At 41.7% G+C, this 19,930-nt stretch overlaps 1 protein-coding gene across 1 annotated transcript; it reads right to left on the reverse strand.

The window, feature by feature from the left end:
* Positions 1 to 1,123: 1,123 nt before the first annotated feature.
* LOC112447353 (putative adhesion G protein-coupled receptor E4P) lies at positions 1,124 to 15,901 on the reverse strand. The gene is made up of 6 exons (XM_024994925.2): positions 11,801 to 15,901; positions 10,756 to 10,822; positions 6,799 to 6,890; positions 5,342 to 5,522; positions 3,470 to 3,565; positions 1,124 to 1,961 (listed from the first exon to the last, which is right to left on the reverse strand). The coding sequence occupies exons 1-6, from the start codon at positions 11,974 to 11,976 to the stop codon at positions 1,914 to 1,916; spliced, it is 660 nt and encodes a 219-aa protein (XP_024850693.2). The 5' UTR covers positions 11,977 to 15,901; the 3' UTR covers positions 1,124 to 1,913.
* Positions 15,902 to 19,930: the final 4,029 nt, after the last annotated feature.

Here is a 19,930-nt window from a genome sequence, read left to right on the forward strand (position 1 = left end):
TATGGCCCTGACCCAGATGCCGTCTAGGGGAAAAGTGGTATCAGCTCAGATTTGCAGCCCCAAGCTCTTGAGTTCCAGCCATGCCCCCAACCAAAGCAGGGATGGCCATTACACCTGGGAGGAGCCCAACCTCCTTAGGTTTCCTGTTCCAGCCCTTGGTGCCCTGACTCAGAAACTTTGTTCATTGTTGTTGTTCAGTCACTCAGTTGGGTCTGACTCTCTGTGACTCTCTGCGACTGCATTACTCCAGGACCCAATCCTGGGCCCAACTCTGCCCCATCTGAAGACTGGGCAAGGATGGGCTCAGGGCTGGTGTGCAGAGACCGGGCACCAGCACGGCCCACGAATTCACCCACACTAAGCTGGGCAAAGATCCTGCAAACATTTGCACTGTCCATGGTCCTGAAAGGTTCTCCTACTGGGCTGTAGGCCTGAAGACCCTGCAGTCGCCTGAAGACCCTGTAGTCTCCTGAATGCACAGACTTGCTGGGGGCTTTTCCAAGGTCCCCTCACATTGACGGTGTCTGACCACACTGCCAGGATGTGAGGTTATCTTTGTGACTGGTCTCTGGAAAATGCAGCTGGTCAACCTTATAGGAAGTGTGGTTTCATCATAGTGGCCCTGTTCTGACTTCTCTAAATAGTATTTTCTTCTCCAATGTCTGAGGCATCATATTACTTTTGAGCTTCTCCTTTGAAAGCAAAATGAAATTTTACTTTGAATAAAAAGAGAAGATGATTAGATAAGGGGAGGGGGTAATGAAATGACTGCCAGTCATGGAGAATGTTCTCATAGCATTTGGATAACCACCCTCCTCTCTCTCTGCAGAAATGAGTCTCAAATTACATTGTTCATCACAGACATTCAGAGGGTTGTTACAACTCTGATTTCTGAATCTAAACCCAAGTGAATCCAGGGAGAGACCCATAGTGTGATTTCTGGCTTCCCAACTGATGCCGGTGCCATTAGTACAGGCATCACACACTAAGAACTGAATCCTGGCATGTCAATCAGATACGACTCAAAGACAGGAAGCTCCAGGTATTTACCTGAGAGAAGTGAGAACACGTGGCCACACATACACACACACACAAACATTATATGAAAATGATCATAGCATCTTTATTTATAGTGGAAAAATGGAAATGACTCAAATACACATGAACAGGGGTATGGATAAACATATTGTGATATACAATAGTGTGAAATGCTACTCAGCAATAAAAGGAACAGACTGACAACATATGCATGAAATGGATGAATTCCAAAATAATCATCAAGATGAGTGAAACATGGCAGACACCAAGAGGTCATATTGTATGATTCCATGTATATGGACTTAAAGAATTGACAGAATTAATCTGTTGCTATAGAAATCAGAATAATTGTTTCTGGGGTGGAAGACTGGGGATAAATGATTGAAAGGATTATGTGGGAACTTTCAGGAGTAATGCAAATACTGCATCTCTTGACTTGACTTATGTAGTTAATAGATATATATGCAGGAGGAAGAGGGTTCAATTTCTGGGTTGGGAATATTCCTGGGGAAGGAAATAGCAACTGACTCCAGTATTCTTGACTGGGAAATCCCATGGACAGAGGATCTAGTTGGACTAAGTCCACGGGGTCACAAATGAGTTAGAGACAACAGAGTGACTAAATAAAAAGAGCATATACATGTATATATATTTACAAACTTACTAAGTGTAAGATCTACATGCCTCTGTGTAAAATATCTTAATTGAAAACATAGAATGCTATAACACTACACAAAATATTCAACCAAAGCATACATTCTGTGAGCGATTCTACTGTATGATGAAGCAGTTCTCCTGGGTGTTTGAGTCACGTGGCTGATTCTTTCTCCAGGGTGGTTGGGAGGATGATATGGAACTGTTTGTCATTTTCAGACTTAAGTATTGCTTCTTCTTTTCCCCCATAAATTGGATGATTTTTCCATCTCCATGTGTGAATTTATGGGAGAAACAGAAAGAGAAATAATGCTGAAATATTCCTGAAAGTAATTATTAACATCATTTGTTGGGAATTTCCTGACAAAAAGATGAGATTCATATTGAAGCATGGATCCCAGGGAAAGTCTGAGTATTTTTCTTCCAGGCTTAATGTACTTCCCTTTGTTTTTTGCATCTCAGAAAATTGAAGATATGAAAGTAATCATAAGATGATGAAGTCTGGCCCACTTATCTCAGCCATGAGGAGACTGATGTCAGTATCACACCCAAGTTAATTTCAAAAGTAGGACTGAAACCAAGGTCATACTGCTACATCTCACCTAAATCCATCCTATTTATCCCTTCATTCATTTTCCTTCATCATTATCAAGTAAAAGGAGAAAAGTACTTTGTAATGTCTACCAGTTTCTTCAAGTACTATTTTGCCTATGCCAACAGTCCTTAAATTAAGTCTTTTGTAAAAAACATCAGTGTTCTACAAAATGTAAAGACGTTTTCTACAGGAAAAAAAAAAAATCCTGGCCAAAGATGTTTGGCAAGTCCCAAGTTCTGTGGCTTCTTTTAAGGTTTACGAAGCACAGGCCTGGTTAAGGCTCAGAGCATACCAGCAGTGAAACATCTGTTTGGCAACTTTGTGGAACTCATGAACTAGTATAACTTAGTTATGATGTAATGTATCAAGAAAAAGTTTCATTCATGTTTCTGTAACTCCAAGGTTTGGACTCAGCTTGCTTCTGTTGTTTAGTTGCTAAGTCATGTCCTACTCTTTTGCAACCCCATGGACTACATAGCCTGCCAGGCTCCTATGTCCATGGGATTTCCCAGGCAAGAATACTGGAGTGGGTTGCCATTTCCTTCTCTAGGGGATCTTCCTGACCCTGGATCAAACCTGTGTCTCCTACATTGATAGATGGGTTCTTTACCACCGAGCCACCAGGGAAGCTCTTGGACTCAGAAACCAATAATTCTAGAAAAGTATGATCATTCACTGTGCAGATCATATGTGGTAAGTATGCTATTACCCCACCCTAGAGATGCTCAGCAGAGAAGGCAATGGCAACCCACTCCAGTACTCTTGCCTGGAAAATCCCATGGATGGAGCCTGGTAGGCTGCAGTCCATGGGGTTGCACAGAGTCAGAGATGACTGAGTGACTTCACTTTCACTTTCCACTTTCATGCATTGGAGAAGGAAATGGCAACCCACTCCAGTGTTCTTGCCTGGAGAATCCCAGGGATGGTGGAGCCTGGTAGGCTGCCATCTATGGGGTTGCACAGAGTCGGACACGACTGAAGCGACTTAGCAGCAGCAGCAGAAGAGATGCACAGAGTCAGATATTGCACAGTAAGCTGAGACAGAGATGCTAACAGGTTTCTGTACCAAGAGTCAATGTGTGGTCTCATCACACTATTGGGTGAGGGGCAGACCCAACTACCAGCAGAAGAGAATATTTCAAATAAGGAAACAGCATGGACGGGGACAGGAAATCATCTTACCACATGGGTTTGGATGGTAGAGCTGGAAAGGATGTAGCTGTCAGACTCTGTCTTTTTACTCATGCTCCTAAGCCACTTTACATATTCCTCTCTCACCTGAAAAAGATGGTAAATGAAAATCTTGCATTTAGATACATTCTAGATATATGCATGAATGCTACCAAAAATAATGTTTATTTTTCCATTTATATTTGCAGATAACCCATAGAGGCTATATCAAACAGATTGAACTATAAGTGATTGTGTGTTAGTGGCTCAGTCATGTCTGACTCTTTGAGACCTCATGGACTGTAGACTGACAGGCTCCACTGTCCATGGGATTCTCCAGGCAAGAATACTGGAGTGGGTAGCCATTCCCTTCTCCAGGGGGTAATCCCAGCCCAGAGACCATACCTAGGTCTCCTGCACTGCAGGCAGATTCTTTAGTGTCTGAGCCACCAGAGAGGCCCCATGAGTGATTACAGAGATATTATTTGTGGATCAGCCTGTTCATATTCATGTTAATGATAACACAGCATTTATATCCTCCCTAAGAACATGAGCAGTTTTCTGTAACTACGGAGAATTGCTTCCTCCTCTCAATGTTGTTGTTCAGTTGCTAAGTCTTGTCCTACACTTTGCAACCCCATGACTGCAGCACACCAGGCTTCCCTGTCCTTCAATATCTGCTTGAATTTGCTTAAACTCATGTCCACTGAGTCGATGATGCCATCCAACCATCTCATCCCCTGTTCCCCATTCTCCTCTTGCCCTCCCTCAATCTTTCCCAGTATCAGGGTCTTTTCTAAAGATTCGGCTCTTCCCACAAGGAAGCAAAGGATTGGAGCTTCAGCTCCAGCATAAGTCCTTCCATTGACTATTCTGGGCTGATTTCCTTTAGGATTGGCTGTTTTTATCTCCTTGCTGTCCTTTGGACTCTTAAGAGTCTTCTCCAGCACCACAGTTTGAAAGCATCAATTCTTCAGCGTCAGCCTTCTTTATGGTACCACTCTCACATTCGTACCTGACTACATGTCTCTCTGAGATCCATACAACTCCATTGGAGTGAAACCTAGAGATATCTGCCTATTTATTGAGTCAGAATGCAATGTAAAATCACTGCTTAAAAAGCTTATATGGTCCAATCAATGCTGGCAAGTGGAACTTCACTATCACTGCAGTCTCCTATACTCAGAGCACTGCCCTCGCTACATGTCTTTGGGTTCTGGGACTGGCAAGGGTTGCCATATCAGCCTTACTTCCTTTCTTTGGCTGGTTGTCTCCCACCCACATTAAGCCCCTCATTGTCAAGCCTAAGGAAGCCCTATGTGGTAGTTTAATGTCCCCCTAACAATTTTCCCCACAGTGCAAATCACAGTTGGTTATTCAATGTCTAATTATGTTGTTTCCCGTTTCTGATTTCCTCACTGTTCAGAAAGCTGCCCCTGGATCCCCCAGAGCCAAGCAAGTAATAATTGTTAAAATCCAATTTGAGTATTAAAAAATGGAAACCATTGTCCCCCAAACTTTAGTTTTGTTGCTGTCAGACCCCATATTTGTGATCGGAGAAGATGAATGGGGAAGTAACTATCCACTCCTCATTGCAGATTCATGTATTGGGAAACTGGAAAATGGAGACTTGAACTCCCAAAGGGGAATCAAGATGGCGGAGTCGTAGGATGTGGAACTAACCTCATCCTACAGATACATAAAAAATGCATTTACAAACAGGGGCTTGAACTCCCGGACTCAGTGGAGAATGGTAGGCTTGGGGAAAATGGGAACACACTATCAGACAGAAGGGCATCATGCAGGAGAGAAGGGCTAGCCAGGTAAATGACGTGTGAGGACCCCAGTTGAGAGCTTGGGGGAAGACAGGATGGGTCCTATTACCTGCTGGTTGAGGACGCAGTGGACCAGGAAGATGTAGACTCCCTGCAGGACGTTGGTGATGGTGAAAGCGTAGGCAACGATGGATCTGATGGATTCCTTTATCAGTTCAGCGAGAAAGAAGCCAAGGCACCAGGAACAGCCCAAGAGGAAGAGCTGAGCAATGGCTTTAAACGTCAGCATCCTGTTAACACCAAGAAGGACAGTCACCAACTCACCACCTTCTCTCTTGAGTAGTATGTTTTCCTGTCTTCAGACCCCATCTGCCTTCCTCTCCAACTGTAGTACTTTAGTCCCTAAGTTGTGTTTGACTCTTTGCGACCCCATGAACTGTAGCCTGCCAGGCTTCTCTGTCCATGGAATTATTCAGAATTAAACAAGAATACTGTAGGTGTCCATAGGTTTCCATTTCCTTCTCCAGGGGATCTTCCCAACCCAGGGATCAAGCCTAAGTCTCCTGCATTGGCAGGCAGATTCTTTACCACTGAGCCACCTGGGACGCCTGTTCTAATTACTTGTGAACTTTTCTCAAGCCAGGATGGTTTGGAGTAACTGTGGTTGTGAGTGCAATATTTGGAAGTAATGGCTATCATTTCCATTGTAAAAACTCTAATAGATGAGCATGAGTTTATTCCATGGGTGTTTTCCTCTATTATGAATATTTATAATTGGAATGATATTTTGTGGTGGTGGTGGTTAGCCGCTAAGTCGCGTCCAACTCTTGTGACCCAGTGGACTGTAGTCCGCCAGGCTCCTGTGTCCATGGGATTTCACAGGCAAGAATACTGAAGTGGGTTGCCATTTCCTCCTCAAGGAAAGGTATTTTACCATTATGTTTTTTTAATGTGGCAAAAACACATAACACAAAATTTACTACAACTACATTTGAACACACAGTTCAAAAGCATTAAACACACTCACATTGTTGCACTGCTAGAACAACACTATCCTTCTACTGAGCTTTTTTTCACCCTGAAGAATTGAAACTCTGTATCCAAAAAACAATAAATACCCATTCCTTCCTACCCTCACCCTTGGGCAACATCAATTCTACTTTCTGGTTCTATGAATCTGCTCATTAATTTCAAGGGTTCAAATACATATGATTTTAAGGGTGATTCTCATTTGACAGTGGTTCCTAACATGGTAGGCAACTCTTTACAGATGACTGTTTAGGGGCTTCCCAGGTGCCTCAGTACGTAAACAATCTGCCTGCCAATGCAGGTGACATGGGTTTGATTGTTGCGTCAGAAAGATTCCCTGGTGGAGGAAATAGCAACCCACTTCAGTATTCTTGTCTGGGAAATCCCATGGATAGAGGAGCCTGGTGGGCTACTGTCCATGAGGTTGCAAAGCCTTGGGCACCACTTAGTAACTGAGCATGCATGCATGCTTGAAAAAGCAATCCTTTAGGACTACAACTTATGCAAAGCCCATTAAACTGTCTAAACCCATTTTACCTTGTGTTTTGTATCTTGGACACATCTTTATTGAGGGAAGAAAGTCGGTCTCTCAAAATCCACAGGGTTATCAAATAAAAGATTAAGTTTATCTGAAAGAAAAAAAAAGATACTAACTGTGGACCAACATACAGAGTCTTTTTTTTTTTTTATGATGGCCATTCACCCGTGTGAGGTGAACTACTCTTTGTAGTTTGGATCTGCATTTCTCTGATAGTTCATGATGCTGAGCATCTTTTCATGTGTCTCTTGGCCATCTGTGTTTCTTCTTTGGAGAAATGTCTACATAGGTCTTCTGCCCATTTTTTGATTGGGTGTGTTTCTTCTCATATTGAGTTTCATGAGCTGTTTGTAAATTTTAGAGATTCATTCCTTGTAAGTTGCTTTGTTTGCCATTATTTTCTCCCATTCTGAGGGTTGTCGTTTCATCTCTTTATGGTTTTCCCTGACATGTGTACTGCCGTGTGTGAAGATACCATGTGTAGAGAGCTACAGATAGCTAGTGGGAACCTGCTGTAGAGTGCAGGGAGCTTAGCTGGGTGTTCTGTGATGACCTAGAGGGGTGAGATGGGGGTGGGTGGGAAGAAGGGCCATGAGAGAGGGGATATATGTGATGGCTCAGAAAGTAAAGAATCTGCCTGTAGTGCGGGAAACCAGGGTTCGATCCCTGGGTCAGGAAGATCCCTTGGAGAAGGGAGTGCCAACCCACTCCAGTAATCTTGCCTGGAGAATTCCACGGACAGAAGAGCCTAGTGGGCTATGGCCCATGGAGTCGCAAAGAGTTGGACATGGCTGAGTGACTAACATGCTACATGCTGTAGCTAATGCACTTTGTTGTGCAACATTGCAAGGCAACTATTCCCTAAGAAAGAAATAGAGAGTCAAACTAGAAAGCACTGAAGATCATGGGAAAAGGTATGAGATTTTATAGTTAGAATATGTTGCAACTTGGGGACTTCCCTGGCAGTCCAGTGGTTAAGACTCCATGCTTCCAATACAGGGGATGCAGGTTCCATCCCTGGTCAGGAACTAGGATCCCACATGCCTCATAGCACAGCCAAATAGTTAAAAAAAAGAGAATATATTGAAATTCCTTTGGAGCAGACTGGGGATACTTGTACAATACCACCAAGGAGCTCCTGAAAGGCCACAAAAGAACATGCGTGGGTGGTCAGGTGGCACAAACGCAGTGCAATGTGGTGTCTCCACCAACACCTTTCCTTGCACACACGGGCCATGGACAGGTATTTTCCAGGCTCATTTCAGATAGTCTGGGGCATGTGGCTGAGTTCTAGCGGCTGAGATGTTGGTCGCAGTGATATATGCCCGAATCCTACAGTCTTCAACTCTTCCTCTCTAGCAACAACCAAGGAGGTCACATGTCAAAATAATAGAATCATAAAAGAAAAGCTGAGGACTTCCCTGGTGCCACAGGGGCTAACCATCTGCCTGCCAATGCAGGAGATATGAGTTCAATCCCTGGTCTGGGAAGATCCCACATGCCTTGGAGCAACTAACTTCATGTGCCAGAACTAGTGAGTCCATGTGCTGCGACTTCTGAAGCCCTCATGCCTAGAGCCTGTGCTCCACGACAAGAGAAGCCACCTCCATGAGAAACGTGAGCGCCCAAGAAAGAGTAGCCCCCACTCACCACGACTAGAGAAAGCCTGCACAAAGCAACGAAGACCCAGCACAGTCATAAAAAAGTAAAGCTGAATCTCACATGGGGAGCCTCTTGATCCACACTGGACTTTGCAAAAGTAGCACACAAAAACGTATTTGCTCTGCCAAGCCACTGAGATGTTGGGACTTCTTTGTCACTGTACCACACTGTAGCCTAAACTGACTTATCATTAGACTATATCCTGAGTCGAACAAACATAAAAACTGAAGAAGATTTAAGAACACTTGGTGAAATCACTTCCAAATCACATAATTTTATCATAGTCACAATTATATTTTTACACATCCACTTATTTGTTTATTCAACAAATATATATTAAGTATATATGGCATGCTAGATATTAGAGATACAAGGATGATTTCTTCTCTATTCATCAGCATTTAAATATGCTCAAAATTTTTTTTCCTTTTTTTAGATTTTTATTTTTATCATTAAAATTTTATTTATTTTAATTGGAGGCTAATTACTTTACAATATTGTGGTGGTTTTTACCATACATCGACATGAATCAGCCATGGTGCATATGTGTCCCCCCCATCCTGAAGCCCCCCTCCTAGCTCCCTCCCCACACCATCCCTCTGAGTTGTTCCAGAGCACCGGCTTTGAGTGCCCTGCCTCATGCATCACACTTGCACTGGTCATCTGTTTTATATGTGGTACTATACATATTTCAATGCTATTCTCTCAAATGATCCCACCCTTGCCTTCTCCCACATAGTCCAAACGTCTGTTCTTTACATCTGTGTCTCTTTTGTTGTCTTGTTGTAGGGTTGTCGTTACTATCTTTCTAAATTCCATATATATGTGTTAATATACTGTATTGGTGCTTTTCTTTCTGACTTACTTCACTCTGTATAATAGGCTCCAGTTTCATCCACTTGTTAGAACTGACTCAAATGTATTCTTTTTTTATAGCTGAGTAATATTCCATTGTGTATATGTACCACAACTTCCTTATCCATTTGTCTGCTGATGGATATCTAGGTTGCTTCCGAGCAATTGTAAACAGTGCTGCAATGAACATTGGGGTACATGTGTCTCTTTTGACTCTGGTTTCCTTGGTGTGTATGCCCAGCAGTGGGATTGCTGAGTTGTATGGCAGTTCTATTTCCAGTTTTTTTTAAGGAACCTCTACACTGTTCTCCACAGTGGCTGTACTAGTTTGAATTCCCACCAACAGTTTAAGAGGGTTTCCTTTTCTCCACACCCTCTCCAGTGTTTATTGTTTATAGACTTTTTGATGGCAAAAATATGCTCAAAAATTTTAAATAAAGACATATGCTCAAACATCTACTATTAAAAGGAAACAAATGAATGTTAAAATAGTACTTAGATTGCCCTCCTACACTGTTGGTAGGAATGTAAATTGGTAAAACCGGGATGGAGATCAGTATGGAGATTCTTTAAAAAAGTAAAACTAGAACTACTATATGATTCAGCAGTCCCACTCCTGAGCATGTACCCAGAGAAAGCCATACTTTGAGAAGATACATGTTCCCCAATGTTCACTGCAGCTCTATTTATAGTATGCAAGACACGGAAGCAACCTAAATGTCCATCAGCAGAGGCATGGAAAAAGAAGATGTGGTACATATATACAATGGGATATTATTCAGTCATAAAAAGAATGAAATAATGCCATTTGCAGCAACATGGTTACAACTAGAGATTATCATACTAAGTGAAGTTAAGTCAGAGAAAGACAAATATCATATGCTCCTGCTTATATGTGAAATCTAAAAACAACATACAAATGAATTTAAGTACAAAAGAGAAATAGACCGACAAACAGAAAACAAACTATGGTTACCAAAGGGGAAGTGGGGAGAAGGATAAATTAGGAGGTTGGAATTAACGTATACACATTACTGTATATGAACAGGTAAACAACAATGACCTACTGTATAGCATAGGGAACTATATTCAATTCTTTGATATAACCTATAATGAAAAAGAATCTGAAAAATATATATTCTTTTATATATATGAGACTTTTATATATATATATATATATATATATAAGTATCCATATATATATACTTTTCCAGATTCTTTTCCATTATATATATATATATATATATATATATATATAGCTGAATCTCTTCACTGTACACCTGAAACTAACACAACATTGTAAATCAGCTGTACTGCAATAAAAAATAAAAAATAGTACCTCTTTTGATCTTCAAATTAAGTTGAATACTACATACCACACACACATACTCTATACACACATGGCACCTGAGGCAGACACATGCACACTACAAACCTACCAAGATGACGGCTGATACAGGTCCTAAGAAACTCAAGATAAACCCTTTCTCTGTGTTGATCCAGCAACTGAAAAACAGAAAGCAACAGTGGCAGCATTTTGAAAGGTAATGGAATACAATACATGATCTGCAATAGAGAATATTTATATAGGACTTCTTGGGCTTCCCAGTGGCTCACTGGTAAAGAATCCATCTTCTATGCAAGGAAATGCAGGAGATGTGGGTCCAGTCCCTGGGTGGGGAAGAGCCCCTGGAGAAGGGTATGGCAACCCACTCCAGTATTCTAGCCTGGAGAGTATTAAGGGAATAAACAAATTACATGCAGTATCTTTATCATGACCCCATTTTTATAAAAGTATATATTTATATTTATATATATTTAAGGGCTCTCAAGTGGTGCAGTTGGTAAAGAATCCACCTGCCAAAGCAGGAGACACTGGAGACATGGTTCAAACTCTAGGTCGGGAAGATACTTTGGAGTAGCAAACGGCAATCCACTCCAATATTCTTGCCTGGAAAATTCCATGGACAGAGGAGCCTAGTGGGCCACAGTCCATGGGGTTGCAGAGTCAGATGTGACTGAATGACTAACACATACTGGGCTTAGTGGTATTACAGAGGTTCTTTATTAGAATATTATTTTTTATAAAACCAGTTATTACTTTCAGTAATAGAAGTATTAAAGATCTATAAACATGTGACATTTATAAATATAGACATTTATATAAAAAATAAAAATTCATGCTCCTTCCAGTTTACTGTCCGTGTTACTTTACACTAGTCGTTCACCTTTTTCTCTGAACCTCAGTTTGCTTAGTATACAAAATGGGAACAATTGGAGCACTTTCCTCTAGGGATGTTTTGATAGACATGAGAAATGGTGTATATGAAACACTTCGCCCCAGGGGCTGGAGAAATAAATGTTCAGCATCTTTGTTCTCAGCCTGAGTCGTGACCTACTCCACCCTTCCTTCCACCCTCAGTTTCCCAGGGAGACACGTGTGTACCCACGTCCCCGACAGCACATTTTCAGCACCGGACTCACTGCTTAGTGGTGCCGTATCCTTGGGGGTTGATCGCTGCAGACACAGCCACAATCACCGCTGGGACCCCGTAGCCTACAGGGTACATGAACCTCTTCTTGAATCTGCCTGCGCTGGTGTAGTTGGCCACCCTGAGGTTCCTGACAGTGAGGAAGAGGTGCACCCCTTCAAGGAACATCCAGGTGAAGGCACACCCAACATAATTTTGGCTCGCTAGTGATCATTGAGAGTTAAAAGTATGTTGATCAGGGTAAACAAATGTTCACAGATCCATGAAAATATTTTTGAGACTTCAAGGAAAAAATGGATAAAATAGGGGAAAACTTAGAAAGATGAGTCATACTGATGAATAAATGTTCACTTTAATGCCTTTTGCAGGTATATAGGTAGAATTATATGACTTTTTCACTTCTTGAATTTGACATTAATTAGCAGTCTATTCTACTTGAAAATAATACATAAGTTAGGTTTCTCACTTGACAAGTGTTTCATAAAAGTCATAGGAGCTGGGGAATTCTCTGGCAGTACAGTGGTTAAGAATAGCAAGGAGAGATAAGAAAGCCTTCCTCAGCGATCAATGCAAAGAAATAGAGGAAAACAATAGAATGGGAAAGACTAGAGATTTCTTCACAGAACATTAGAGATACCAAGGGAACATTTCATGCAAAGATGGGCTCAATAAAGTACAGGAATGGTAGGGATCTAACAGAAGCAGAAGATATTAAGAAGAGGTGGCAAGAATACACAGAAGAACTGTACAAAAAGATCTTTACAACCCAGATAATTATGATGATATGATCACTCACCTAGAGCCAGACATCCTGGAATGTGAAGTCAAGTGGGCCTTAGGAAGCATCATTATGAACAAGCTATGAGCTATGAGCTAGTGGAGGTGATGGAATTCCAGTGGAGCTATTTCAAATCCTGAAAGATGATGCTTTGAAAGTGCTGCACTCAATATGCCAGCAAATTTGGAAAACTCAGCAGTGGCCACAGGACTGGAAAAAGTCAGTTTTCATTCCAATCCCAAAGAAAGGCAATGCCCAAGAATTCTCAAACTACTGCACAATTGCACTCATCTCATACGCTAGTAAAATGATGCTTAAAATTCTCCAAGACAGGCTTCAGCAATACATGAACCATGAACTTCCAGATGTTCAAGCTGGTTTTAGAAAGGGCAGAGGAACCAGAGGTCAAATTGCCAACATCCACTGGATCATCGAAAAAGTAAGAGGGTTCCAGAAAAACATCTATTTCTGCTTTATTGACTATGCCAAAGCCTTTGACTGTGTGGATCACAATAAACTGTGGAAAATTCTTCAAGAGATGGGAATACCAGACGACCTGACCTGCCTCTTGAGAAACCTATATGCAGGTCAGGAAGCAAGAGTTAGAACTGGACGTGGAACAACAGACTGGTTCCAAATAGGAAAAGGAGTATGTCAAGGCTGTATATTGTCACCCTGCTTATTTAACTTCTATGCAGAGTACATCATGAGAAACGCTGGGCTGGAAGAAACACACGCTGGAATCAAGATTTCTGGGAGAAACATCAATAACCTCAGAATATGCAGATGATACCACCCTGATGAAAGTGAAAGAGGAGAATGAAAAAGTTGGCTTAACGCTCAACATTCAGAAAAATAATATCATGGCATCTGGTCCCATCACTTCATGGCAAATAGATGGGGAAACAGTGGAAACAGTGTCAGACTTTCTTTTTCGGGGCTCCAAAATCACTGCAGATGGTGATTGCAGCCATGAAATTAAAAGATGCGTACTTCTTGGAAGGAAAGTTATGGCCAAAATAGACAGCATATTCAAAAGCAGAGACATTACTTTTTCAACAAAGGTCCATCTAGTCAAGGCTATGGTTTTTCCAGTGGTCATGTATGGATGAGAGTTGGACTATAAAGAAAGCTGAGCGCCGAAGATTTAATGCTTTTGAACTGTGGTGTTGGAGAAGACTCTTGAGAGTCCCTTGGACAGCAAGGAGATCCAACCAGTCCATCCTAAAGGAGATCAGTCCTGGGTGTTTATTGGAAGGACTGATGTTGAAGCTGAAACTCCAATACTTTGGCCACCTGATGCAGAGAGCTGACTCATTGGAAAAGACCCTAATGCTGGGAGGGATTGGGGGCAGGAGGAGAAGGGGACGACAGAGGATGAGATGGCTGGATGGCATCACCGACTTGATGGACATGAGTTTGAGTGAACTCCGGGAGTTGGTGATGGACAGGGAGGCCTGGCGTGCTGCGGTTCATGGGGTCACAAAGAGTCGGACACGACTGAGCGACTGAACTGAACAGTGGTTAGGATTCCACACTTTCACTGCCGGGGGGCTCAGTTTGAACCCTGATCCAGAAACTAAGATCCTGCAAGCTGCCCCGTGCTGCCAAAAAAACCGAAAAAATCATAAGGCTTGGACAATTAAATGAGTTTATCCTGGGCAATAATTCTAGAAATGCTCTTGGTAATATTAGCAAAAACAAACAAACAAAACCCCATAAAACAAAACAAAACCCACGTAATATGGAATGAGGAACAATTTTAATGTTTTATATAATACAGGTTGGGGCTTCCAAAATTAGGAGTAGGAAGCAAATGTGATCTCTCTGCAACAGAGGAAGGGTCCTTATCAATTTTCAGTTCCTGTCATGGGACATTCAGATTGAAAGAGAAACGTTTCGGTGTTACGAGGCCTTTGCATGCTTTGTCCCATCCACATGTGACCACCAGGGGGCGCCGTCCACACGCAGCTCAGCTGTCTGTTCTGAGCCAAGAAACACCAAGGTGAGACCCGGGCGGAATCTTGACTCGCTAAAGCAAATGGATCCGGGAGAATTCAACTCAGTTTCAGGAAGAAAAATGAGCACGGGACAGCTTTCCATGTCAAAAGTCTGGCCCTGACACGAAAAACTCCATTCGTACAAGAAGTTCATGTTTTGCAAGGGTTTCCCAGTTGGTTCAGTGGTAAAGAATCCTCCTGCTAATGCAGGAGCTGTAGGTGACCAGGTGGCAAAGATCTCCTAGAGAAGGAAACGGCAACCTGCTCCAGGATTCGTGCCTGAAAAATCCGGTGGACTGTAGCTCGCCAGGTTCCCCTCTCCACGGAGTCGCAGAGTAGGACACGACTGACCACAGCGCAACAACCACCCCAGAAGCTCACTTTGATCCTATCCTTGTAGGACGGAATATAAGAGCAAGCTTTGAAGAGCCCCATTGCCTGATGAAATCATGTTGAAAGTGCCCCATCTTAATTCCTCCAGGTATTTCCATAGGAGACATACCTCAGCCATGGTTTAAAAGAGCAAACCAAGTGGATGCCCCCTGCCCAAGCCACAGTGTTGAAAACAAGATAGAGTATGAGAGTTGAAGTGTCCTTGCTATTTCTACTTAGAATAAAATATTAAATGTTTTTATTATTTAGCTTAAAATTTATTTTTAATTGGAGGATACTTGTTTCTTTTTTTAAATAAAATACTTTTTTAATTGAAGGATAATTGCTTTACAGAATTTTGTTGTTTTCTGTCAAACCTCAACATGAATCAGTCATAGGCATACATACATCCCCTTCCTTCTGAAACCCCCTCCCAATCCTACCCCCTCTAGGTTGATACAGAGCCACTGTTCAAGTTTCCTGAGCCATACAGCAAATTCCTGTTGGCTATCTATTTTACATATGGTAATGTAAGTTTCCATGTTACTCTTTCCATACATCTCACCCTCTCCTCCCTTCTCCCCATGTCCGTATGTCTGTTCTCTATGTCTGTTTAAGATAATTGCTTTATGACGTTGGGTTGGTTGTGGGCATATAACAAGGTGAGTCAGCCAAAAGTATACATATGTCACCTGTCTCTTGAACCTCACCCCCACTGCCCCCCACCCCAGTCCACCCCTCAAAGTTGTCACAGAGCACTGAGTTGCACTCTGTGTTATATAACAACTCCACACTAGCTATTTATTTTACACATGATAATGTATGTTTCAATGCTACTCTCTCAATTCATCACACCTTCCTCTTGCCCCCGCCTCCCTCTGCTGTGTCCACACATCCATTCTCTATGTCTGTGTCTCTATTCCTGCCCTGCAAATAGGTTCATCGGTACCTTTTTTTTCTAGATCCCATATATATGTATCAATACACAATATTTGCATTTCTTAAAAGAGAATAAAATATTTTAAAGACTTACCACTCCAAGGCAAAAACAGACTTCGAGCCATCACGACAAAATGAAAGCAAAAATAGGAACTTACATCGTCTTTTATCTTTCTCTGGTGTTTCTCAGGGAGAAATGGGGGTTTCGTAACAGCTGCTATGGGACGGTTTTCTAGTATTGTGCAAATGAAGAGAATAGCAATTTTTTTTCTTTTTAAATACAGAAACAGAGACAGTTTACTGAAGGCTTCAACTTACTCTGAAATGCATTAAAAAAAATAAGATAAACGGATGAATGTGAATGCGTTAGTGGTTCAGCCATGTCCAGCTGTTTGCGACCCCATGGACCGTAGCCCATGAAGGGAGAGGGCAATGCAGACATGGAGATACACTGAAAACACAAGTAAAACTTTCACTGAAGATTGCAGGTCCATGTGCAGGACCCTCAGTCTGCTCCCACACCAGAAATGGCAATTGGTTTATAATTTGCCCCCAGCTGCGAAACTGTGAAGTTATTTTTAGTCCCCTATAGTTTTTTTGCATCTTGTTGTTCAGGAAGGTGTTTGTCCAGGTGGAACCACTGCAACAAACGGTCCCAGGTCCCAGCCTCTCTCAGGTACATGGGTGTTCACTGTACAATTCTTGCAGCTTGGCAAGTTTTCCTAATAAAGTGATGTTTAAAAATCTTAAAGTACCCTTTCACACCAGTCAGAATGGCTGCGATCCAAAAGTCTACAAATAATAAATGCTGGAGAGGGTGTGGAGAAAAGGGAACCCTCTTACACTGTTGGTGGGATTGCAAACTAGTACAGCCACTATGGAGAACAGTGTGGAGATTCCTTAAAAAACTGGAAATAGAACTGCCTTATGATCCAGCAATCCCACTGCTGGGCATACACACTGAGGAAACCAGAAGGGAAAGAGACACGTGTACCCCAATGTTCATCGCAGCACTGTTTATAATAGCCAGGACATGGAAGCAACCTAGATGTCCATCTGCAGATGAATGGATAAGAAAGCAGTGGTACATATACACAATGGAGTATTACTCAGCCATTAAAAAGAATACATTTGAATCAGTTCTAATGAGGTGGATGAAACTGGAGCCTATTATACAGAGTGAAGTAAGCCAGAAGGAAAAACACCAATACAGTATACTAACGCATATATATGGAATTTAGAAAGATGGTAACAATAACCCGGTGTACGAGACAGCAAAAGGGACACTGATGTATAGAACAGTCTTATGGACTCTGTGGGAGAGGGAGAGGGTGGGAAGATTTGGGAGAATGGCATTAAAACATGTAAAATATCATGTATGAAACGAGATGCCAGTCCAGGTTCGATGCACGATACTGGATGCTTGGGGCTAGAGCACTGGGACGACCCAGAGGGATGGTATGGGGAGGGAGGAGGGAGGAGGGTTCAGGATGGGGAACACATGTATACCTGTGGTGGATTCATTTTGATATTTGGCAAAACTAATACAATTATGTAAAGTTTAAAAATAAAATAAAATTAAAAAAAAATAAAACAATAAAGTACATTTCTTATAGAAATCTTAGAAAACTTTGATTTAAAAAAGAAGAAAATAAAAGCTACATCTAATCTCTATGCTCAGAGCTCCTACTAATGTTAGAAAATTGAAATTAAACGCTGCATATTTTTTTCTATATCTTGGGATTATTGACGTTGGAGTTGGATTATTCTTTGCTGTAGGAGTCGGCTGTAAACTCCACCCACTAGGTGCTAGAAGTACCACCCCCCAGATGTGATAGCCAAAACACTGTCTCACCTCCCACTCCCCCATCCTACTGTTTCTCCTCCTCCCACTGGTAACCACTCGTTTATACACTACATCTGTGAGTCAGCTTCTTTTTTGTTATATATAGTCACCCATTTCTTGTGTTTCTTAGATCCCACCTCTAAGTGATATCAGACAGTTTTTGTCTTTCTCTGTCTGACTTACTTCACTTAGCCTAATGCCCTCCATGTACATCCATGTTGCTGCAAATGGCAAATTTTCATTCTTTTCTATGGTTTAGGAGCATTCCACTGTGTTTGTGTATATACACACCCTCCAACAACACAAGGAACAACTCTACACATGGACATCATCAGATGGTCAATACCAAAGTCAGATTGATTATATTCTTTGCAGCCAAAGGTGGAGAAGCTCTATACAATCAGAAAAAAAAAAAAAAAGACTGGGAGCTGACTGTGGCTCAGATCATGGACTCCTTATCGCCAAATTGAAGAAAAAAGGGGAAAACCACTAGGTCATTCAGCTATCACCTAAATCAAATCCCTTATGATTATACAGTGGAAGTGATAAATAGATTCAAGGAATGACATCTGATAGAGTGCCTCAGGAACTATAGATGGAGGCTTGTAACATTGTACAGGAGGTGGTGATCTAAACCTTCCCCAAGAAAAAGAAACGCAAAAGGCAAAATGGTTGTCTGAAGAGCCTTACAAATAGCTGAGAAAAGAAGAGACGTGAAAGGTAAGCGAGAAAAGGAAAGATATCCATGCAGGGGAGATAAGAAAGACTTCCTAAGTGATCAATGCAAAGAAATAGAGGACAACAATAGAATGGGAAAGACTAGAGATCTCTTCAAGAAAATTAAAGATACCAAGGGAATATTTCATGCAAAGATGGGCTCAATAAAGGACAGAAATGGTACGGACCTAAGAGAAGCAGAAGCTATTAAGAAGAGGTGGCAAGAATACACAGAATCGTACAAAAAAGATCTTCATGACCCAGATGACAATGATGGTGTGATGACTCCCCTAGAGCTGGACATCGTGGAGCAAAGTCAAGTGGGCCTTAGGAAGCATCACTATGAACAAAGCTAGTGGAGGTGATGGAATTCCAGCTGAGCTATTTCAAATCCTAAAAGATGATGCTGCTAAAATCCTGCACTCAGTATGCCAGAAAATTTGGAAAACTCAACAGTGGCCACAGGACTGGGAAAGGTCAGTTTTCATTCCTTTTGGGAACATCAAAGAATGCTCAAACTACTGCACAATTGCAGTCATCTCACAAGCTAGTAAAGTCGTTGTCAAAGTTCTCCAAGCTAGGCTTCAACAGTACATGAACTGAGAACTTCCAGATGCTCCAGCTGGATTTAGAAAAGGCAGAGGAACCAGAGATCAAATTGCTAGCATCTGTTGGATCATAGAAAAAGCAAGAGAATTCCAGAAAAACATCTACTTCTGCTTTATTGACTATGCCAAAGCCTTTGACTGTGTGGATCACAATAAACTGTGGAAAATTCTGAAAGAGATGGGAATACCAGACCACCTGACCTGCCTCTTGAGAAACCTGTATGCAGGTCAGGAAACAACAGTTAGAACTGGACATGGAACAACAGACTGGTTCCAAATAGGAAAAGTAGTACGTCAAGGCTGTATAATGTCACCCTGCTTATTTAACTTCTATGCAGTGTACATCATGAGAAATGCTGGGCTGGATGAAGCACAAACTGGAATCCAGATTGCCAGGAGAAATATCACTAACCTCAGATATGCAGATGACACCACCCTTATGGCAGAAAGTGAAGAGGAACTAAAGAACCTCTTGATAAAAGTGAAACAGGAGAGTGAAAAAGCTGGTTTAAAACTCAACATTCAAAAAATGGAAGATCATGGCATCCGGTCCCATCACTTCATGACAAATAGATGGGGAAACAATGACAGACTTTATTTGTTTGGTCTCCAAAATTACTGCAGATGTTGACTGCAGTAATGAAATTAAAAGACACTTGTTCCTTGGAAGAAAAGCTATGACAGACTCAGATAGAATATTAAAAATCAGAGACATTACTTTGCTGGTCAAGGTCCATATATTCAAAGCTATGTTTTTTCCAGTAGTCATGAATGGATGTGAGAGTTGGACCATAAAGAAGGCTGAGTGCTGAATAATTGATGCTTTTTAATTGTGATGTTGGAGAAGACTCTTGAGAGTCTC

The sequence above is a fragment of the Bos taurus genome, chromosome 7 (assembly GCF_002263795.3).
Source record: "Bos taurus isolate L1 Dominette 01449 registration number 42190680 breed Hereford chromosome 7, ARS-UCD2.0, whole genome shotgun sequence".
Taxonomy (NCBI): domain Eukaryota; kingdom Metazoa; phylum Chordata; class Mammalia; order Artiodactyla; family Bovidae; genus Bos; species Bos taurus.